The sequence below is a fragment of the Aquarana catesbeiana genome, linkage group LG07 (genome assembly GCF_042186555.1).
Source record: "Aquarana catesbeiana isolate 2022-GZ linkage group LG07, ASM4218655v1, whole genome shotgun sequence".
NCBI lineage: Eukaryota > Metazoa > Chordata > Amphibia > Anura > Ranidae > Aquarana > Aquarana catesbeiana.
The window spans coordinates 112,898,931-112,918,890 of NC_133330.1; the positions used below are offsets into that span (position 1 = coordinate 112,898,931).

At 42.1% G+C, this 19,960-nt stretch overlaps 1 protein-coding gene across 7 annotated transcripts in view; it reads right to left on the minus strand.

Annotated features, from left to right (window-relative positions):
• The window catches only part of SGSM3 (small G protein signaling modulator 3), a 746,342-nt gene that overhangs the window by 88,472 nt on the left and 637,910 nt on the right, over positions 1–19,960 (minus strand). For all 7 annotated transcript variants that reach the window (XM_073592651.1, XM_073592650.1, XM_073592644.1 and 4 more), the window contains one exon: positions 12,964–13,049. In XM_073592651.1, the coding sequence (XP_073448752.1) occupies positions 12,964–13,049 (86 nt within the window). The remainder of the gene's footprint in view (positions 1–12,963; positions 13,050–19,960) is intronic.

A 19,960-nucleotide genomic window follows, 5' to 3' on the forward strand; every position in this document is an offset into this window, starting at 1 on the left:
CGGTTAGGCTCCCAAAAAGTCTCACACACGTGGAATCCCCGTACTCAGAAGCAACAGAATGTATTTTGGGGTGTAATTTCACATATGCCCATGGCATGTTTGAGCAATATATCATTTACTGACAAAGTTCTGTAAAAAAAAAAAAAAATAATAATTTTCCTGAAACTTGTGGCAAAATATAAAATATTCCATGGACTCAACAAGCCTCTCAGCAAATAGCTTGGGGTGTCTACTTTCCAAAATTAGGTCATTTGGGGGGTTTTGTGCTATCTGGGCATTTCATGACCTCCGAAAATGTGATAGGTAGTGAGGAAGTGAAATCACCATTAGAAAGCCTGAAGGCGGTGCTTGGTTTTCGGGGTCCTGTACATGGCTAGACTCCCAAAAAGTCTCACACATGTGGTATCCCCGTACTCAGGAGAAACAGCAGAATGTATTTTTGTGTGTAATTTCACATATGCCCATGGCATGTTTGCGCAATATATCCTTTAGTGACGACTTTGTGCAAAAAAACAAAATAAAGAAAAAAATTTTCCCGCAACTTGTGGCAAAATATAAAATATTCCATGGACTCAACATTAAACTGTCCTGGCATTTTATGCACCACATTTAGAAGCTTATGTCGCACATCACCCACTCTTCTAACCACTTGAAGACAAAGCCCTTTCTGACACTTTTTATTTACATGAAAAAATATTTTTTTTTGCAAGAAAATTACTTTGAACCCCCAAACATATGTTTTTTTTTAAAAGCAAAGGCCCCACAGATTAACATGGTGGGTGTTGCAAATTTTTTTTTCACACAGTATTTGCGCAGCGATTTTTCAAACGCAATTTTTTTGGGAAAAAACACACTTTTTAAAAATTTTGATGCCTTAAAACACACTATATTGCCCAAATGTTTGATGAAATAAAAAAAGATGCTCCTATGCCAAGTACATGGCTACCAAACACGACATGCTTTAAAATTGCGGACAAAATACATACATTTTTAAAAGCCTTTACAGGATACCAATTTAAATTTACAGACGAGGTCTACTGCTAAAATTACTGTCGATCTGACCTTCACGGTGATACCTCAAAAACAAGAGATTGATCGGTGGGTATGCCCACCATTAGAATACCGCCCTTCATCCACCCACTTCTAATGATGGGCATACACCTTTTTTTTTTTTTTTTTTAACTGTGGTGGTGAAATCACCTCCTACAGCGCTGGATGGGAGCAAACGCTGTTGCTGTCAAGATAGATAAATCAGTGCTGCAGCTGAATGGCGTACCTGCTAAGCAAATGATTGTTAACAATAAAACAAAATAACACTACAATATAACAGAAAGACATACCATACCTGCAAAGCAAATACAAGAAAACATAGTAAAAAAAAAAAAACATTTTTTAAGGCAATCTGTGCCTAAAAAATATATGCCGAAGCATGGAGGCAATCCGCCCCTAACGTTAGGAACAAATCGTTCCTCCACCCCTGCCCCCATGCTTCGGCATATATATTCTTTTTTTTTTTTTTTTTTTTTTTTAACTGTGGTGGTGAAATCATCTCCAGCAGCGCTGGAGCCACGGCTTTACGTATCGTGGGAGCAAACGCTTTTGCTGTCAGAATAAATAAACCTGTGCTGCAGCTGAATGGCGTACCTGCTAAGCAAATGATGGTTAACAATAAAACAAAGTAACATTACAGTATAACAGTAAGACATACCATACCTGCAAAGAAAATACAATAAAACATAGTAAAAATAAAACATTACAGTTCTAAAATACAGTAACAGAGAGAGGACATTAGATATAGCACAATAGTGAGCGAACAACAGAGCGGACAGTAGAGAGCGAACATAAGAGAGAGAACAATAGAGAGAGAAAAGAAAAATAAAACTACTATTTCTGGTTTTTTATTTTATAATTTTTTGTGTTTTTGTGTGTGTTTTTTCCCCTTTATAAAAACTGTAAACATTCCAGATTAGAGTCTCTCAAAATATGATGGCCATCTCATCTTTGAAAACCCTGTGTTAGTGTGCCCTAGGACTGTGTAGTGCTGTACCCTACACTAATACTCCACTAGTGTGTGGTAGCGTTTGAAACAGTCACCGATGCAGAGACCAGGTTGGTCAGGACAGGAGGGACAATAAAAGTGGGTGTCACGCCTAAATCCACGTTTTCTGCACACACATCTTCTTTGGGGTGTTCATTGGGTAGGGGTACCAGGGAGGACATACGGAAAATGCCTCTCATACAGCCGGCTCACTGCATTTGCGTTGGGAAGGTGGGCCATAGCACCGTCTGGAAACAGAAGGGCTGTGACGATCTCTTCCTTTTTAGGAAGGATCCAGTCCGTCCTGAAGCTTTGTATAGCACTAAAGCGTTCAGCAGAACCAAATGAAATAAGTATACAAACACTTTTTTGTACCAGCGTCTGGCCTTACGAGCAATTAGGTACGGTGCCAACAACTAGTCATTGAGGTCCACCCCTCCCATGTTAAGGTTGTAATCGTGGACAGAGGAGTTTCTCCACAACACCAGTCGCCGTAGGAATTTTGACTGTCCTATCTGCGTGAAGGGAGGACAGAACAAAAATGTAACGGAACGTCCCACACTCCGCTTAAGTGCTTCCGTCAGTATACCACTTCCTCCCAGTCTCAACACAGATATCAGATATTCCAACCGCTCCCAAGTATAAAAACAAGACGACACTTGTTTCACTGCTAACATAGACTAACTCTTTATTTGAGATCTAACACAAATATATACAGCAGGATGATTAAATCCTAACCTAATTAACATAAGCTAATTATCTAACATGACCTTTTGCCCAGACTTGTGGTCACCGAGCTTTACACAGTACATTATACATTATCATAAGTACAACCACAGGACATTTTCACAATAGCAGGAGCTAATTACAATTAACAATACAAACAGTGTTCCCCCCTCCTCAGCCTAGTTATCAACAACTATAGTAGGAGTGGACTGTTCGTCTCCTAGCCAGTCCTGGAGGCTAATGTGATCAGCTCACTCAATTAACATGTTGAGTTCAGAATCAAACAAACTAATAACAGTCTTTACATATATATCCTGGGAGATATTGGGGATAATTATTACTGTCCCATTTTAAGCAATCCAAGACATACCCTCCAAGTCACCATCCCATATGGCATACACAGAGTCCCCAGAGTCTGTGTGTCCTGGGGGACCAGGACCCGAATCCACAGTAATACTACCTCAAGAGTCCCCTCGCATACAGCTCACAAAGAGCACCGTTCCCCCATATGCCAGGGCCCATAATCGGTCGGCAAGAGGCTTGCATTCAGTCCCCTCCAAAAGCCTCTATCCCGGTTGAGTCTGTCAAAAAAAACATTCCGTGAATCCCTCCACTTCATTGCTAACAAATCATTACACTTCAAGCAGGCTCTCTCTCCCCCCGTCTAAGTCCTAAGTCGGGATTCTACAAGCCGTTGGGGGAAGCCCCCCGGCGATTAAATCGCACGCTGCCACATGAGCCAATTCCATAATAAAAAAGGTGACTAAAAAGTGGCACGCTCGTGTAATAATTGTCAACGTACAAGTGGTACCCCTTTCCGAATAAGAGTGACATCGAGTCCCACACAATCTTACCAGCGCTCCCTATGTAGTCTGGGCAGTTCTCCAGCTCTATGTGACTATCTCTTCCCTCGTAAACCATAAAACTATATGTAAAGCCTGTGGTCTTGTCACAGAGCTTATACATCTTGACCCCATATCTGGCACACTTGCTGGGAAGATACGGTTTGATAGACAAGCGGACAGAAAACTTAATCAGGGACTCATCAACGCAGACAACTTGATCAGGAGTAAACAAGGCTGCAAACTGTTGGATGAAGTGGTTTACGAGGGGCTGAATTTTGTAGAGCCAATCAAATCCCGGGTCACCCCGAGGACGGCAGAGTTCATTATCATTGAAGTGCAAGAACCGCAAGATCTGCTCGTATCGTGTCCTGGTCATGGAGGCAGAGAACACAGGCATATGGTGAATTAGGTCAGTGGACCAACATGACCGCAACTCAATCTTTTTAGTTATGCCCATGAGGAGGGATAGGTCCAGGAAGGTCTTAAATTCGGAGACCATAATAGGTCTCCAATCTCTGGCAAGGGTCACCTGGGGATTAGCGGCGATTAATTGACCAGCATACTAATTGCTTTGGTCCACAATAGATCTATAGAGATCTTCCGTGAAAAACAGCAAATAAAAATCAAGTGATGTAAAATCAACTGTTTCCACCTGAATTCCTGGTTGGCCAGTGAATGGGGGAAGTACGGGTGCTGCAGAAGTGGTGGGCTCCCAATTAGGATTGGCAAATGCAGCAGGAAGGGCACTATGGGCTCAACGGGCCTGTGTTTGTCTTCTTCTTTGTGGCTGCGGGACACTAGTAGTGCTAGCCACCTCACCAGCTTGAACTGCACTTATGGGACTCGCGACGTCACCAAGTGTTACTGCAGTGCTGGATGTACGACCAGGATGTACGACCAGGATGTACAAGGCCGCTGGTGCTTGCCAGTTCACCAGAAGGATGAGCGGCACTAGTACTGGCTCTCTGCTCCATACGAGAGCCTTGCGGTTCTTGCACCTCAATGACAGCAGAGGAGTGGGGTCAGGTATGCCTGACCTTGGCAAGGGCCACTACTCCGTCGTCAGAGCTATCTGTCAGGGTGCCGCTGCTGTCTACCGGTCCGTATTCTGAGCCTGAATCTGACAGATGGATGACTTCCTCTTCACTATCTGTCATGCTCAGAAACATGTAGGCCTCTTCACTACTGTACCTTCGATTTGACATTTTAGTCTCTAAATTTACTGGTACAGTATTGAGACTGTCAGCGACTGCTTCAAACGCTCCAAAAAAACCTGTTAGCATACGCAGGGATCAGGCCTGACTTTGCGAAAGCTGCAGTTATGTGTTTAGTGTTTTTTACATGATCGATTGATACTGCACTTGGGTGGGCTGGGCGGAGGGGCTAAACGCAGGTGCTAGCAGTTATCTGGGCTGATCCCGCTAACAGTGCGTTTTTGGGAACCCTAAACTGCTGGGGATGCTAGTATAGATCTGATCAGATCAGATATTGATCCGTTCAGACACTGTACTACTAAGGGAAGTGTATGGTGCGTGCGTGGGTGTTAGCACTACTGGCACTAATCTGACGCATCCTGGGGCGATGCAGACCCTGACACTAAAATCTAACAGATATCACCGGCCGGGTGATCAGGGGGTTAAACCTTTATTTAGATAATATACGGTGGGTGCCCTGACGCTATAAAAAAAAAAAAATAGCTAACCAGCGTCACCCGTGATACTAATACAGTGATCACTGGTGACGGGGTGATCAAGGGGTTAAACCTTTATTAGGGGGTGTCCCTATACCTATCTGGGCCTACACTAAGTACCCTAACACTGATTTTTGTTACTAATGACACCAGTACAGTGATCAAAAAAAAAAAAAGAACACTGCACTGGGTGACACAGTGTGAAGGGGTTAACTGGGGGGGCAATCGGGGGTGAAAAGTGTACCTACGTGAACTAGTGCCAGTGTAGTGTTGGTGCACTTACTCTGAGATGTCTTCTCTCCTTTCTCTGGAACGGAAAAGAGTTCCACAAAGAGAGATGACATCACTTCCCCTGCTGTGTTTACACTTACACATGCAAGGGAAGGATTTCATTCACCAGGACCGATCACCGGGTCCAGGCCAGAAACCATTGGCCTGGGCCTGGAGATCGATCGGTTCTGAAGTGAATCTGATTGGCGCGCATAGCTACGACGCTTCGCCCAGCCGGGCCAACCTGCCACAGTATAACTGCGGCGGCTGGTCCGGAACTGGTTAAATCATTCCTTGAACTTAAGGAGGAATATGACATACCAAATCAGTCCTTTAAATATCTGCAAGTTAATCTGAGAAATTCGCCCAACTATATAAACCCAGATAAAAATATCTGCGTGAATGAGTCACTTGTCCCATTCAATGGCAGGCTGGGCTTCAAGCAGTTTTTCTCCAGAAAAAGGGCCCGATATGGGGTTAAGCTCCACAAGTTAAGCAACAGAGCCACGGGGTACACCTCTACCTTCCACATGTATGAAGTTAGGGACACCCAGTTGCATTCCCCTGAATTGCCCAGATTATATTGGATCAAGCGGAAAAGTCGTTTGGGAGTGGTATATCCACTCCTTGAAAAAGGTTATCTCTATGTTGAAAATTACTACACCAGCTTGACCCTTTTCCACAATCTTCACTGGAAGAAAACTCTAGCATGTGGCACCATGAGAGCTAATAGGAAGGGCTTCCCGCAAAGGCTGGTGAATACAAGACTATAACAAGGGGAGTCGGCAAGTTCGCAGAATAAAGAAATATTGGCTATGAAGTGGGAAAAACAAGACATCTACATGCTTTCATCAATTCACGACGACACCTACGTGCAAATCCCCAGAAGGTATGGCTCAAACCAGAAACCAGAATGTGTGCATGATTACAATTTGTTCATGGGGGAGTCTACTTCAATAACTAGATGATCCAACCCTACCTTGCTGTAAGAAGATACCACAATTGGTATATGAAAGCCTCTATTTTTTCAATTTTGCCATTTATAATTCAAATGTGATCTATAGCAAATCCACTGAGACACCAGTATCTTTTCTTCGCTATCAGGAGGAAATTGTCACTGCCCTTTTGTACCCTGAAGGCCCACCAGAAAGCATTCGCTCAGATGCAGTGAGCAGACTCCACGAACGCCATTTTCCTAGAAAAGTCCCTCCCAGAGAAAGAGGCCATAGATGACGGTTTCTGCCATTACCATACTTTATATAGTATGGTAAACGTAATTCTGAATTCCTGCCATTTGCCTTCACACTCCTCATGCCTCTGCCTGAACTGACCCTGGCCTGTTATTCAACCATGCTTCTCCCTGCCGCTTAAACTGACCATACCTTTGCCTGCTCTGGAACTGACCCTGGCCTGTTAATTGACAATGTCACTGCTTGGTGTCTGAACTATCAACCACGTTTCTGTCTTCCACCTGAACTGACCTCGGCCTGTTATTGTTAATTGACCATGTCTTTTGCCTGCTGCTTGGAATGATCTTTTGCCCTGCTACTGAAGTAGTGGGATTCATAACACAGGGGTCTCACATATGTGGGGGGCTTCAGAATAGTTTTTGCGGATAGAGAAAACATTTTTGGTTTTCCTTGGGTTTTGTAATTCCCAGATTAGGGACTGCAGGCATCAAAGAGATTTGGGGAGGGGGGAGAAGCCTCGACCCCTGTGCCCAGGTCTTACCTGACCGAGGCTCAAAACCCAATAGTTCTGCGTGCTGCCGACTTACTGCCATCATGCCTTTGCCTGCCGCATGAACTGACCACACCTCTGCCAGCTATATGTACTATGGCCCATGTTCCTGCCTACTACCAGGAACAATATTTTGGCTGTGCCAACCATGTTTCTGCCTGGACAATTTCTTTGGCTGTTGCTGACCACATCTCTGCCCGCTGCCTGGACCAATGCTTTGGCTGTGCTGACAATATCTCTGCCTGCTGCCTGGACAATTCCTTTCGCTGTTGCTGACCACTATTCCTGCCTGCTACCTGGACAATTCCTTTCGCTGTTGCTGACCACGTCCCTGCCTGCTGCCTGGACCAATGCTCTCCTCTGTTAACAACTGCACTACTAAAACCACAGGTAATCTTTTGTTTATCCTTTGCTCAGCAGAATGTATTTCGGGGTGTAATTCTTATTTCTAACAAACAGCATGTACAGACAATCTTATAAATGGACAACTTTTTGTAAAATAATAAAAAATAAATAAAAGTTTTCATTTTCTTTCCACATTTTGTGAAAACCTGTGGAAAAAATGACATGTTCAAAAGACTCATTATGCCTCAGAATATACGTTGGGGAGTTTGCTACTCAAAATGGGTCAAAATTTTTGTGGGTGTTTCCATTGTCCTAGTGCTCCAGGGCCTTCAAAAGTGTGATAGGTAGTCAGGAAATTAGATGTGTAATTTATGGCCCTGAGGGGTATTTGTTCTGTCCTGGCATGTTAGGGCCTCAAGAAATGAGATAGGCTGTCAGTACACCAGGTGTGATCAATTTTCAATGATTGGCAACATTCACAGAGACCAAATAATATACACTGATTTTGGCTATTTTTTACCAAAGAAGTGTAGCAGTATACATTTTGGTGAAAAAAAAAAAACTAAGAAAAACACATTTTTTCACCAAAATTTCTGTCTTTTTTTTCTTTATAGCAAAAAAAATAAATAAAAAAAAAACAGTGGCGAATAAATACCACCAAAAGAAATCTCTATTTGTGTGAAAAAAGGATGAAAATTTCATTTAGGTACAGTGTTGTATGACTGAGTAATTGTCATTCAAAGTGTGAGAGCACTGAAAGTTGGCCTGGCCAGGAAGGGGGTATAGGTGCCCAGTGGGCAAGTGGTTACAATAAAACAAAACACAATATATACCCTATTTTTTTGTAAAATATGAAAGATGATGTTACGCCAAGTAAATGGATACCTAGCATGTCATGTTATAAAATCGCGTGCGCTCGTGGAATGGTGCCAAACTACGGTATTTAATCACTTCTCACCCGGCTACTGCACATAAATGGTCGGGTGGGCGCTTCCTCCTGAGTGGATGCTCCTGAAGGTCCCTCATAAGGAGTGGGCGCTCGTGTCACCCCGGACACAGCGCATCTCGGATCGGCCCTCCTGATCACATGGCTGTGTCCAATCACAGCCATCATGTGATGTAAATAGAGAGCCGGTTGCTAGGCGATCGGCTCTCCTTCTCACACAGAGCTTGTCAGTGAGGAGAAGGAGAGCGGATCTCTGCAGCCGGCCGGTGATCAGTGAGTATGAGCTGTTTTTTTACAGCTTTTTACACACTGATCACCATCCTAGTGTCCCCACACAGTACAAACACCTGTCCCACATATGTCCCAGTAAAATCATCTGTCCCAGTGATCATCTGCACACATCTGTACATTATTACCCCTACACATCTGTCTGTGATCACATAAACCTATTATCATACACTTATCAGTATTTTATTTACCAAAGACATAGCAAGAATACATTCTAGCCCAAATTTATGACAATATTTTGATTTTATTGGATTTCTTTTAAAACAGAAAGATATATATTTTTCCAAATGTTCGCAATTTTTTAGCTTATATTGACAAAGGTAAAAACCAAGTGGTGAATAAATAGCACCAAAAGAAAGCTCTATTTGTGTGAACAAAATGATAAAAATGTAATTTGGGTACAGTGTAGAATGACCGCGCAATTGTCATTCAAAGTGTGAAAGCGGTGAAAGCTGAGATTTGGTCTGGGAAGGATGGGGGTGAAAGTGCCCAGTATTGAGGTGGTTAAAAATCCCCACAGGTTACCAGTTTAGAGTTACAGAGGAGGTCTAGTGCTATAATTATTGCTCTTGCTCTGACGTTCAAGGCAATACCTCACATGTGTGGTGCGAACACAGTTTACATATGTGGGAGTGACCTACGTATGTGTTCACCACTGCCCGCAAGCACACGGGGACGGAGGCACTTTACCTATTTTTTAATGTATTTTATTGCTTTTTACATTTTCATGAACAGGAAATGTTTTAAAAGATTTTGATAGTCTTTGTACCCAAAGGGGCATGGGGAGACAAGAAGGAGACTCAAGCTAAATAATGCCAAGGCTCTTGCGAGCTACAGAAGTTAATGTTAGCACGCATCTTCAAGGAAACTCCCTCTTCAAAATAGCGGCATTCTGGGGGAGAAAAATCTTTCGTAGCATCCTCAAATACTGCCTTTTTGTCCTTTTCATTCCTTTGCCTTGTCCAGGGCAGCCATATCGGGATCCAACCCAGGTATAGAATTGGAAGCAGGAAAAAAGCTGTGGCATCTTTGAACTCTGGACAAAAATGGCTGTATTAAAGCCACTATTTGTCAGAGGAATCATGCCATACAGTAGATGCAGAAAATGCTGCTTTTGTTAAGTAGACAGTTAAATGGCTGGAATAGAGCTACAACTGGATGCAGAGATCGGTGTTAAAGCCAACTCCTGCTTCGGTGCAAGGAGTTTTGCGTGGGCCTTCCGAAGTGCGAATGTTCACCTGCAGTTTTCCAATGGCTCCCCTTTGCCTGGTTTCCACCATAGGTTTGTGTGAGGGTATTCCCCTATGAGTTACTCACAGAGTAGGATGTGGACAATAGGCTAAGTGGGTACAGAAGGAGAATGCAGTAATCTGGGTGTAGACTGTCCTGTATGGAATCTTTGTGGTGAAAGGGAAAGAGGAAGCACCTGAGGGCTCTAGGAGGAGGTGGCAGTAAAATGTGTGGCTTGTGGTATGATGTCACATCTGAGACTAATTGGAAAAGTTTACACTGTAAATTCAAATATTGCCCTTTTCTTGAACAGTAATGGTCAGAAGCATACAAGGTCATCCTGTCTTACCCATCTATGACACTGGACTGTATATAAAGTCCAGACTTCAGCCATCATGGTGGGCATATCCCTGATGAGGTCTTTCATGGGCATGGACTATGGCCATGGACCTGTATTAGCACCCTACGGCTGACTACACCCATTGCACAAAAGTGCCAAGGTGATTGCCCATGCAGGATCCAGCGCCCAAAGCAAAATTACAGGCCTTCTCCACAAAGCGGGGTCTAATTATAGCTCCCAAGACTGCCTCTATTTGTGGCATTAGAAGGTAGTGAGGCATTAAATAAAGAATTTTATAAAATAATATAAAGAAAAAAAAATGACTCACGAAGTGGGGGGTATGGTTATAGGGAAGGCGCCCATTGGGCATTTTCTTAAAAGCTTACCAGTGTCCAATCACCTGAAGGTATGAGCCTCTAACCCAGGGTCTAGGAATACTTTGCCTGTACTGTACAATATATCCTGTTTTTCTTTCACAAAGCCTACGTTTTGTAGCATGCAATAGGGTGATCGTAAAATAACAAAGGGGGAGGGTTCTGTGTCCAGTATTTTACTGGAAGAGATGGGTTCTATTGGCAAGTCAAAATCATACTTTCTTAGTCATGCAGTATAGGACACCATGGGATAGCCAAAGGAAATCCAGCTGAAGGGTGGGCAACACAGTAAACAAATGTCAACACAGACTCAAGCAACAGCTTATGCCCATAACTTGTGTCAAAAAGGCCTGAACATGCACTTGGTAAACTTAAATGTGTGAACAGAATATCAAGTGATAGCCTTCTGTATCTTACAAACACATGCCTGATCCTGAAATATACACGAAGCACTAACAGACCTGGTAGAGTGCGCCTTGACAGGGAAGGGAGGCACACTATCCTTTAAACCATAGGCTTTAATGATGATTTGTCTACCCCATCTAGCAATGGTGGAGCAAGAAGCAAGGAGTTTCCTGTGGGAACACTCAGGAAGCACAAACAATCCAATTGCATAAAAAACTGTAGCGGAGAGGTAGACTCTCACACCATGTACTACATCAAGACAGTGGTGTGAAATTTCCTTTAGATGTTTTGAAGTAGGACAAAGGAAAGGAAAAACAATGTCCTGGTTGAGGTGTAAGAAGGAACCACCTTAGGGAGAAAAGACGCCAGGCCTCAGGATAAACCATGTTCACTGGACTTGCACTTTCTCACTTGCCTCATAAAACAATGACAGATTGGCCTGACAAGAACCGTAAATATAAATGAATGCTGATAGTCCCTTAGCTGAAAGTCCCTCACCTCAAATACCTCACACACGAATTATGTTAGGCTGAATGGTCTGTAGTTTCCTAGTAAACATCATGATCCTTTTTTGTAATTTGGTACCACATTTGCTCTTCACAAATAAGACACCTTACTGACTGGAATGGTACCAACAGTTGGAAATGGCCTGAAAAGCATTGCAACAAAAACTAGTGCATTATGGGGGCAATATATAGGCACTTGCATTGTTTAATCTGAACCCCATGTACATACAGAGGTATGGACCTTTATGGCCCGTACACACGATCCGAATATCGTACGACAGATCGTATGACTTTTTTCGCTTAATAGTCGCAAGCAGAAATTGAATAGGTTACGGAAGTCACGAAAATTCTCGTACGACAAAAAAAAAAAAAAAAAAAAAAAATCGGAAGCGATGTCATGTTTTGTAATGTATTTGTATTGTATTTTCGGACGACAACTGTACTGACTAAACGAAGATTTTCCACCTTGTCCGATTGAATAATATCAGATGAATTGTCGTGATCGGCTCGTGAAAGCTCTGTACTAACGATCCGATTATCGTACGATCGCGTCGAAAGCTGTACTTTTCGCCCGATTTTCGGATCGTGTGTATGGGCCATTAGGCTGGGTTCACATTGCAGCACGCTCCGACTCACAGGAGTCCAGTGTGTCCCCATTCACAGTTTCAGATCCGATTTCAGCCTGAATTTTTGGCTGAATTCGGACCTGAAACGAATCAAAAGACATATAGGACTCCTGTGCAATTCGCACCGGAGCCACTGCGGAGATGTGTGAGCTGGTCACAATCTCCTGCTATGCGAATTGGATGCGGGGAAACCCAGACACATACGATTTTGTATTTAGGGAAGCTTTAACACAGCAGACTTTAAAGCCATGGATAATGGCACAAGTACTGATGCGTTTCTTTGCAGGCTTCTTTTTAGGTTTCTGAAATAGCAACAGAGCATTAACACATCATTATATATTGATTGCAATAACATGTGGGAAACTATAAAATAAGAATAATGAACTATCCTGATGACACTACCTACGCAAAGAGAAGAATGCCTCAGTCAACTAACTATACATATTTGGCTTTATTTAGAGAAACTGAACCCAAGAAATCAGAATTCTGAATGTCTACCTGGAAAGCCCATATTATATGCAAGACAAAGCACATTAGATATGTGAATATTTCCTACTGCATTTATGTACAATAACTTGCATAAATTAAACTTACTTTAGTCCAATACAAATAAGAGAGCGCAATTTGACATCCATCTGTGCATGAGCTGCATCGTGACTCACATTTACAGACTGTACCCCCTATTAAAAAAAAAAAAAAGTGTAACAAAATAAAATAGATTTTCCTTATCAAAAGTACAAATAAAATTACCTATATAATTTAATAGGATACATGGTGGTAAAGAAGGAGGGTAAAGAAAAGTGGAAGTTGGTACATTTTGCAAGAGCCCTATTTAAACAGGCACCTATTGCCAGGATATGGACATTCAAATATTGACATATTCATAACAGTCAAATGTAGAAAATTCCTGTTGCTGCAGGCACTGTGGAACAATTCATTCTAAGGCTCCATGCACACTAGCTTAAAAAACCCTCCTAGGTGAAGCTTTTGAGCAGTTTTTTTTTTTTGCTTCTAGAAGCAAATAGTGTAATCCTATGTCAGCGCACACTTAAGCTACTAGGAGAAGAAAAAAAACATATTTTTGCGTTTTTGGGAGCAATTTGCCTGCTTTGACATGAGAGCATGGCAAAATGAGCTGCCTTAGACAATGACTTCAGTGCTTCTGCTGTGAACCTGGCTATAACTCTGACTACTTTGTCTATTTTAATCTGAGGCTTTTATTTGGCTCACTGTTTCAATACAGTTACATAGTGGGGGAGGTCGAAAAAAGACACAAGTCCATCAATTCCAACCTATGTGTGTGATTATATGTCAGTATTACATTGTATATCGTTCAGGTGCTCATCGATCGTTTTTTTCTTGAAACTATCGATGCTCCCTGCTGAGATCACCGCCTGTGGAAGGGAATTCCACATCCTTGCCGCTCTTACAGTAAAGAATCCACTACATAATTTAAGGTTAAACCTCTTTTCTTCTAATTTTAATGAGTGGCCACGAGTCTTGTTAAACTCCCTTCCACGAAAAAGTTTTATCCCTATTGTGGGGTCACCGGTATGGTATTTGTATATTGAAATCATATCCCCTCTCAAGCGTCTCTTCTCCAGAGAGAATAAGTTCAGTGCTCGCAACCTTTCCTCATAACTAATATCCTCCAGACCCTTTATTAGCTTTGTTGCTCTTCTTTGTACTCGCTCCATTTCCAGTACATCCTTCCTGAGGACTGGTGCCCAGAACTGGACAGCATACTCTAGGTGTGGCCGGACCAGATTCTTGTAGAGCGGGAGAATTATCGTTTTATCTCTGGAATTAATCCCCTTTTTAATGCATGCCAATATTCTGTTTGCTTTGTTAGCAGCAGCTTGGCATTGCATGCCATTGCTGAGCCTATCATCTACTAGGACCCCCAGGTCATTTTAAATCCTAGATTCCCCCAGAGGTTCTCCCCACAGTGTATAGATTGCATCCATATTTCTGCCACCCAAATGTATTAATTTAAAATTTTTCTACATTGAACCTCATTTGTCATGTAGTTGCCCACCCCATTAATTTGTTCAGATCTTTTTGCAAGGTTTCCACATCTTGCGGAGCAGCTTAGCTTCGTATCGTCCGCAAAATACAGAGATTGAACTGTTTACCCCATCCTCCAGGTCGCTTATGAACAAATTAAACAGGATTGGTCCCAGCACAGAACCCTGGGGGACCCCACTACCCACCCCTGACCATTCCGAGTACTCCCCATTTATCACCACTCTCTAAACTCGCCCTTGTAGCCAGTTTTCAATCCATGTACTCACCCTATGGTCCATGCCAATGGACCTTATTTTGTACAGTAAACGTTTATGGGGAACTGTGTCAAATGCTTTTGTGAAATCCAGATACACCAAGTCTACAGGCCTTCCTTTTTCTAGATGGCAACTCACCATAGAAGGTTAATAGATTGGTTTGGCAAGAATGATTCTTCATGAATCCATGCTGATTACTTCTAATGATACCATTTTCATTATTAAAATCTTGTATATAGTCCCTTAACATCCCCTTCAAGAGTTTACATACTACTGATGTTAGGCTAACTGGTCTGTACATGCCAGGGATGTATTTTGGGCCCTTTTTAAATATCGGTGCTACACTGGCTTTTCTCCAATCAGCTGGTACCATTCCAGTCAGTAGACTGTCAGTAAAAATTAGGAACAATGGTCTGGCATTGTATAAACAAAGCTTTTTTTTTTTTTTTTACTTATTTCTATATTTTTTTTTTTAGTATATCTAAAACTAATGGTGCATTGTTTTCTGTTCCCTTTATCCGACATGTATCCGACCTGGCAATCCTGCGAATAACACACATTTCCTATCCCTTTGTGTCTACCCTCATTTCTCCATTGTGGCTTCATGCATAATGGGCTTAAATAAATGAAAGATTCCCAAGGCAAAAAACAAAACAAAAATAAAAACACTCATATAGAGCATTTTTGTACACATGTTTAGGAGTGTTTAGGGTTTCCAGAAAACTCCAATAAAAAGGCAAAGCAGAAGGGTTTTTTTTTTTCTGCCTCTATACGCCGAGCTTAAAATATGCCTCTAAATGTCCTAATGTACATGTACACATAGTATAACATTGAGCTGCTTCTACAGACAAAATTTAAAACTTCTGTAGAAGCAGTGTTTTTAAAGCCGGTATGCATGGACCCTGAATCTATAGCGGCAGCAATGGTGGTCACACAGGCTGAACTTTAAACATGTCTGACATTAGATAAGCCTTAACTCCTTCCCGCTGACTGTACACATATATACGGCCTCACAGAAGTGGGTCTTTATCCTTGAGGATGCATATATGCGTACCTGTGTTTGTGCTGGAAGCGCACTGCAGAGCATGTTCCCAGCACGGTCATCTGATCGCTGTGATTGCCTCTGACTGGCTACAACAGTAATTTGTCACTGTGCAGTCCACCCACGTGTTTTCTTTCTCCTTTCCTCTGAATGGAGAGAAAGATACATTGTATCTTTTTCTCCTCACAGGGGAGAAACATATTAACAAACAAAAAATGCAAAAAAAAAAATTTAAATTAAAAAAATAGCTAGATCAAGGTGTGACCTAGGTCAGTGGCAGGATTAATGTTAAAGTCAAGGTAATGGTCAAAGGTCAAGGTCAGGTAATTTTTTAAATTAGTATCATTGTCAGTGTGTTTTAGGTAGGATAAAAAGGGAAAATGCGCATTATTGTTTATGGGCCCTACTATGAGTATACACAACAAACATACACATAGGTGGTATCACTGCTATTGGCAAAAGCAGGACAATTCATTTTGGGTTGTTATTTGGTGGTAATTTATGGTCAAAGCAAGAAATTTACAGCTAAATTTTAAAAAATATATATTTTTTTTTCGATTTTGGGCCAGTTTTTCTTCCATGTGAATACACAAAGTAGTTGTAATGATTTGTACAGCTTTACTAACACATGTCAACGTTGCAAAGTTGTGTTTAAACATTAACATTTGTTTAACCCTCTGTCAAAAATGTGTTTTTTTTCTGTGGACAATTATAACTGATGACACTCGTGTCTGGAAAAAGATATCAGAACTCTTTTGTAATTTGCTAAATGCTGCAAATGCATGCAACGTTCCAAACACTCGGCCAATGGTTCACCAGGGTGAACAGTATAATACAAACGTTGGACCCAACTGCATCATTTAGACCAATTCAGGAAATACTGTTTGTACTGTATACAAACCGTCAAACCACAAAATATATAACCATTGCAGGACACCCAATGGACTCTGAATACACACCTTAGATAAATAAAAAGAATTGCTCCCATGAAGCAGCCCCACCTAATTTTTCCCCTTTCCCAACCCCAATTCACACCATAGCTTTTTTTTACATTTACATTTTTTTTACATTTAAGGCCAAAAAAAGAGAGAGGATAATTATTCTCTTTTCTTTTGCCCTTAAAAAAATGTAAAAAAGAAAAAAAAACCCTCTAGATAATCATCTGCTTATCATTGTGAGTGCCTTTTTAAACCTTTAGTACTCTTGTATGACTATGTACTAAGCAAGCATTAATGCTGCAAGAGCTGACAAAAGCAAAGAATTCCCACAGCTGTAGGGTCACCTCAATGGTGCAACTGCTCTGGGTGTGGTTGGAGTCTCTTCAGACCAGTTGCCCAGGAACAGGAGCCTGCGGGGGCTGGTGGGAGGTGACTTGCACAATAGTCAGAGCATTGGCACTGGTGGGATGAAGCCACTGCTCTGGAAATTCCTCACTGTTGTCGGCGTTCACAGTAGCTGCACAGGACCTGAAACCATGTGACTTTTAGTAGACAGATTAAAAAATTGAAATTTTGAGTTACCTGTAAATACCTTATCTTGGAGTAAATTACAGACTTATAGTCATAGACCATGGGTTAAATGCGGAATACCTTCAGGTGATCCGAAGCTTTGCTAGTCTTGCACCCACTGTATGGTCATATAACCCCACCTACTCCACGAGACTCCAGTTTTTATGTGTTCAGTACTATACTAGCAAACAGAGCTGCCAACTGGCCCGCAAGTAAAACAAGGGTTAAAGAACCGAAAAACACTTGATGCACTTTGCAGCTGAAAGTGCTTGATGCACTTTGCAGCTGAAGCTTGCATCGGACAAAGCCTAAACATCCACTGGGTAGAAAATGGAGAAAGTGTGAACAGATGACCAGGTGCCGGCCTTGCAAATCTGGGCTATAGATACTTGATGCCCAAGAGAAATGCTATTTTTTAGTGGCACCAGCAATTACAATTGGCAACTTAGACAACACACATGGTGGTGTCTGGCACGTAAGTATATACATACACAGAAGCCTCCGGGAGTAGATCTCAGAATAAAAATATGCAGCACTTGTACCTGTAATACCAAAAAGAGACCACCAGGGGCAGCAGACTGTGTAGCAAAATAGTCATGGAAAAACACGCTAGTGTATAACAACAGAAGTAGGTGAATCAGTGCCTATATATGGCATGGGACTCCCAGCCTCACACAGGTCTGTCAGTCACTTAGGTCCACTGGGAACTGAAGAGCCAGGCAGGGTTCCACAGTCACTGGGATTCTGTAGATATTGATGGGAGCCTAAAAGAGCGCCGAAGGACCGGTAGTCAGCGATCGGTGGAACACATGTGGCTCCGGAGGTTAGGTGGCATGGTTACATGTTTCATAGAGGACCGCCTCTTTGTCTTTGGACAACTTTACCTTGCATGGAAACAGGATGTGTTGTCATAACTGGATGGGTTACTGCAACATTGCCAGATGTATGTTTTCCTACATTTTTATTTAAGCCAGCACTCTGGGAACAAATAAATTCAAAAAATATATACTTATTACACCATAAGGGTTCTCCCATCTCTTCTCCCCTTGTTTTTTGCTGTAAAAACCATGGATAAATATGTGGAAGCCCTCCTTGTCCCTTCGGCTTTACCTTGCAGATCCCTGAGGACCACCACCATATGCAAACTTGACAGTGGAGAGCATTGGTTGAGAAGCCATAGCTTGCTGCTCCTAAAATGCAGGGGCTGCAAAATCCTCTGCAGCTTCTGCTACAATATCTGCAACCCCTTCCTTTCCTCTATTTCATCCTCAAACAGGTATGGTGTCTCCATCTCTGATGCATGAGAATGTCAGGGGGGGAAAGAAAAAGCATAGTGTTTTTCTCCCCTGGAAGCCAAAGGTTCTGGAGTGGCAAATACATTACAAAGAACTCCACATTAATGTGTGCTAAGAGTGAGATAAAATCAGCATCATAATAGAACATGATCCTCCACTGCTTAGGTGAGAGGATTCCCGGATGGGTACTACTGAAATGGTTGCAAAGGGGTTGGGGTTTTGTCTGTCCAGAATACAGAAGTCGCTATAACCTAGGCACTAAAGCGTGCCATGACTACATCATTATCCTGAGACAATGAGAAGTAAGGATGGTGTAAAAATATGACATTTAACATGACAATTGCACCGAAAACATTAAAAACAAATATTACAGGGAGTAACATAAAAAGTGAACTAGGCGATGGGGGGGAGGGTCCAGAGGTAGAGATAGTCAGCGCGGAACATATTCCAGAGGGTAGTATTGGGGGCATTAGTGGTAGGTTGACCAAAGCACATAAACCCAAGGTAAGTATAGTAGCAAGTCCTAGTTGCAATCTCAGAACACCCATTAAGAGGATAATATGTGACCAGTCTAAACTATGTGGCATGTTCACTAATGCCAGGAGCCTGGCGGACAAGATGGGTGAACTAGAGATACTGTTGTACGAGGAGGATTTGGATTTTGTGGGAATTTCAGAGACCTGGTTCAACAGCTCTCATGATTGGATGGAAACCATTCAAGGGTATACCCTTTATCGCAAGGATAGAGAGGGTAAAAAAGGGGGAGGGGTATGCCTATATATCAAGAATAATGTACAAGTGAATGTGAAAGATGACATCACTAAGGGAGCTAGGGAGGAGGTGGAATCCTTATGAGTAGAGCTCCAGAGGGATGAAGCTAAGGTGGAAATAATACTGGGAGTATGCTATAGGCCCCCTAACCTGAGGGAGGAAGGGGAGACAGATCTCCTATCACAATTTGGATTAGCAGCAAGGATGGGAAGTGTTATCATAATGGGGGATTTTAATTATCCAGACATAGACTGGGCGGAGGGAACTACGCATTCATCCAAGGATCGCCAGTTTCTAAATGTCTTGCAGGACAATTTTATGGGTCAGATGGTAGACGCAACTAGAAATAATGCATTACTAGATCTACTGATTACCAACAATACAGACCTGATCACAAATGTGGAAATACGGGGCAATTTAGGCAACAGCGATCACAGGTCAATTGGCCTCAGTATAAATCACACAAATAGGAAACATAAGGGGAATACAAAGACTGAATTTCAAAAGAGCCAACTTCCCTAAACTACAAACCTTGCTAGAAGGCATAAACTGGGATAAAATCTTAGGAACAAAGAACACAGAGGAGAGATGGGTTTGCTTTAAGAGCATATTAAATAAGGGCATTAGCCAATGCATCCCATTGGGTAATAAATTTAAAAGAGCGAACCAAAGTCCTGGATGGCTTAACTTCAA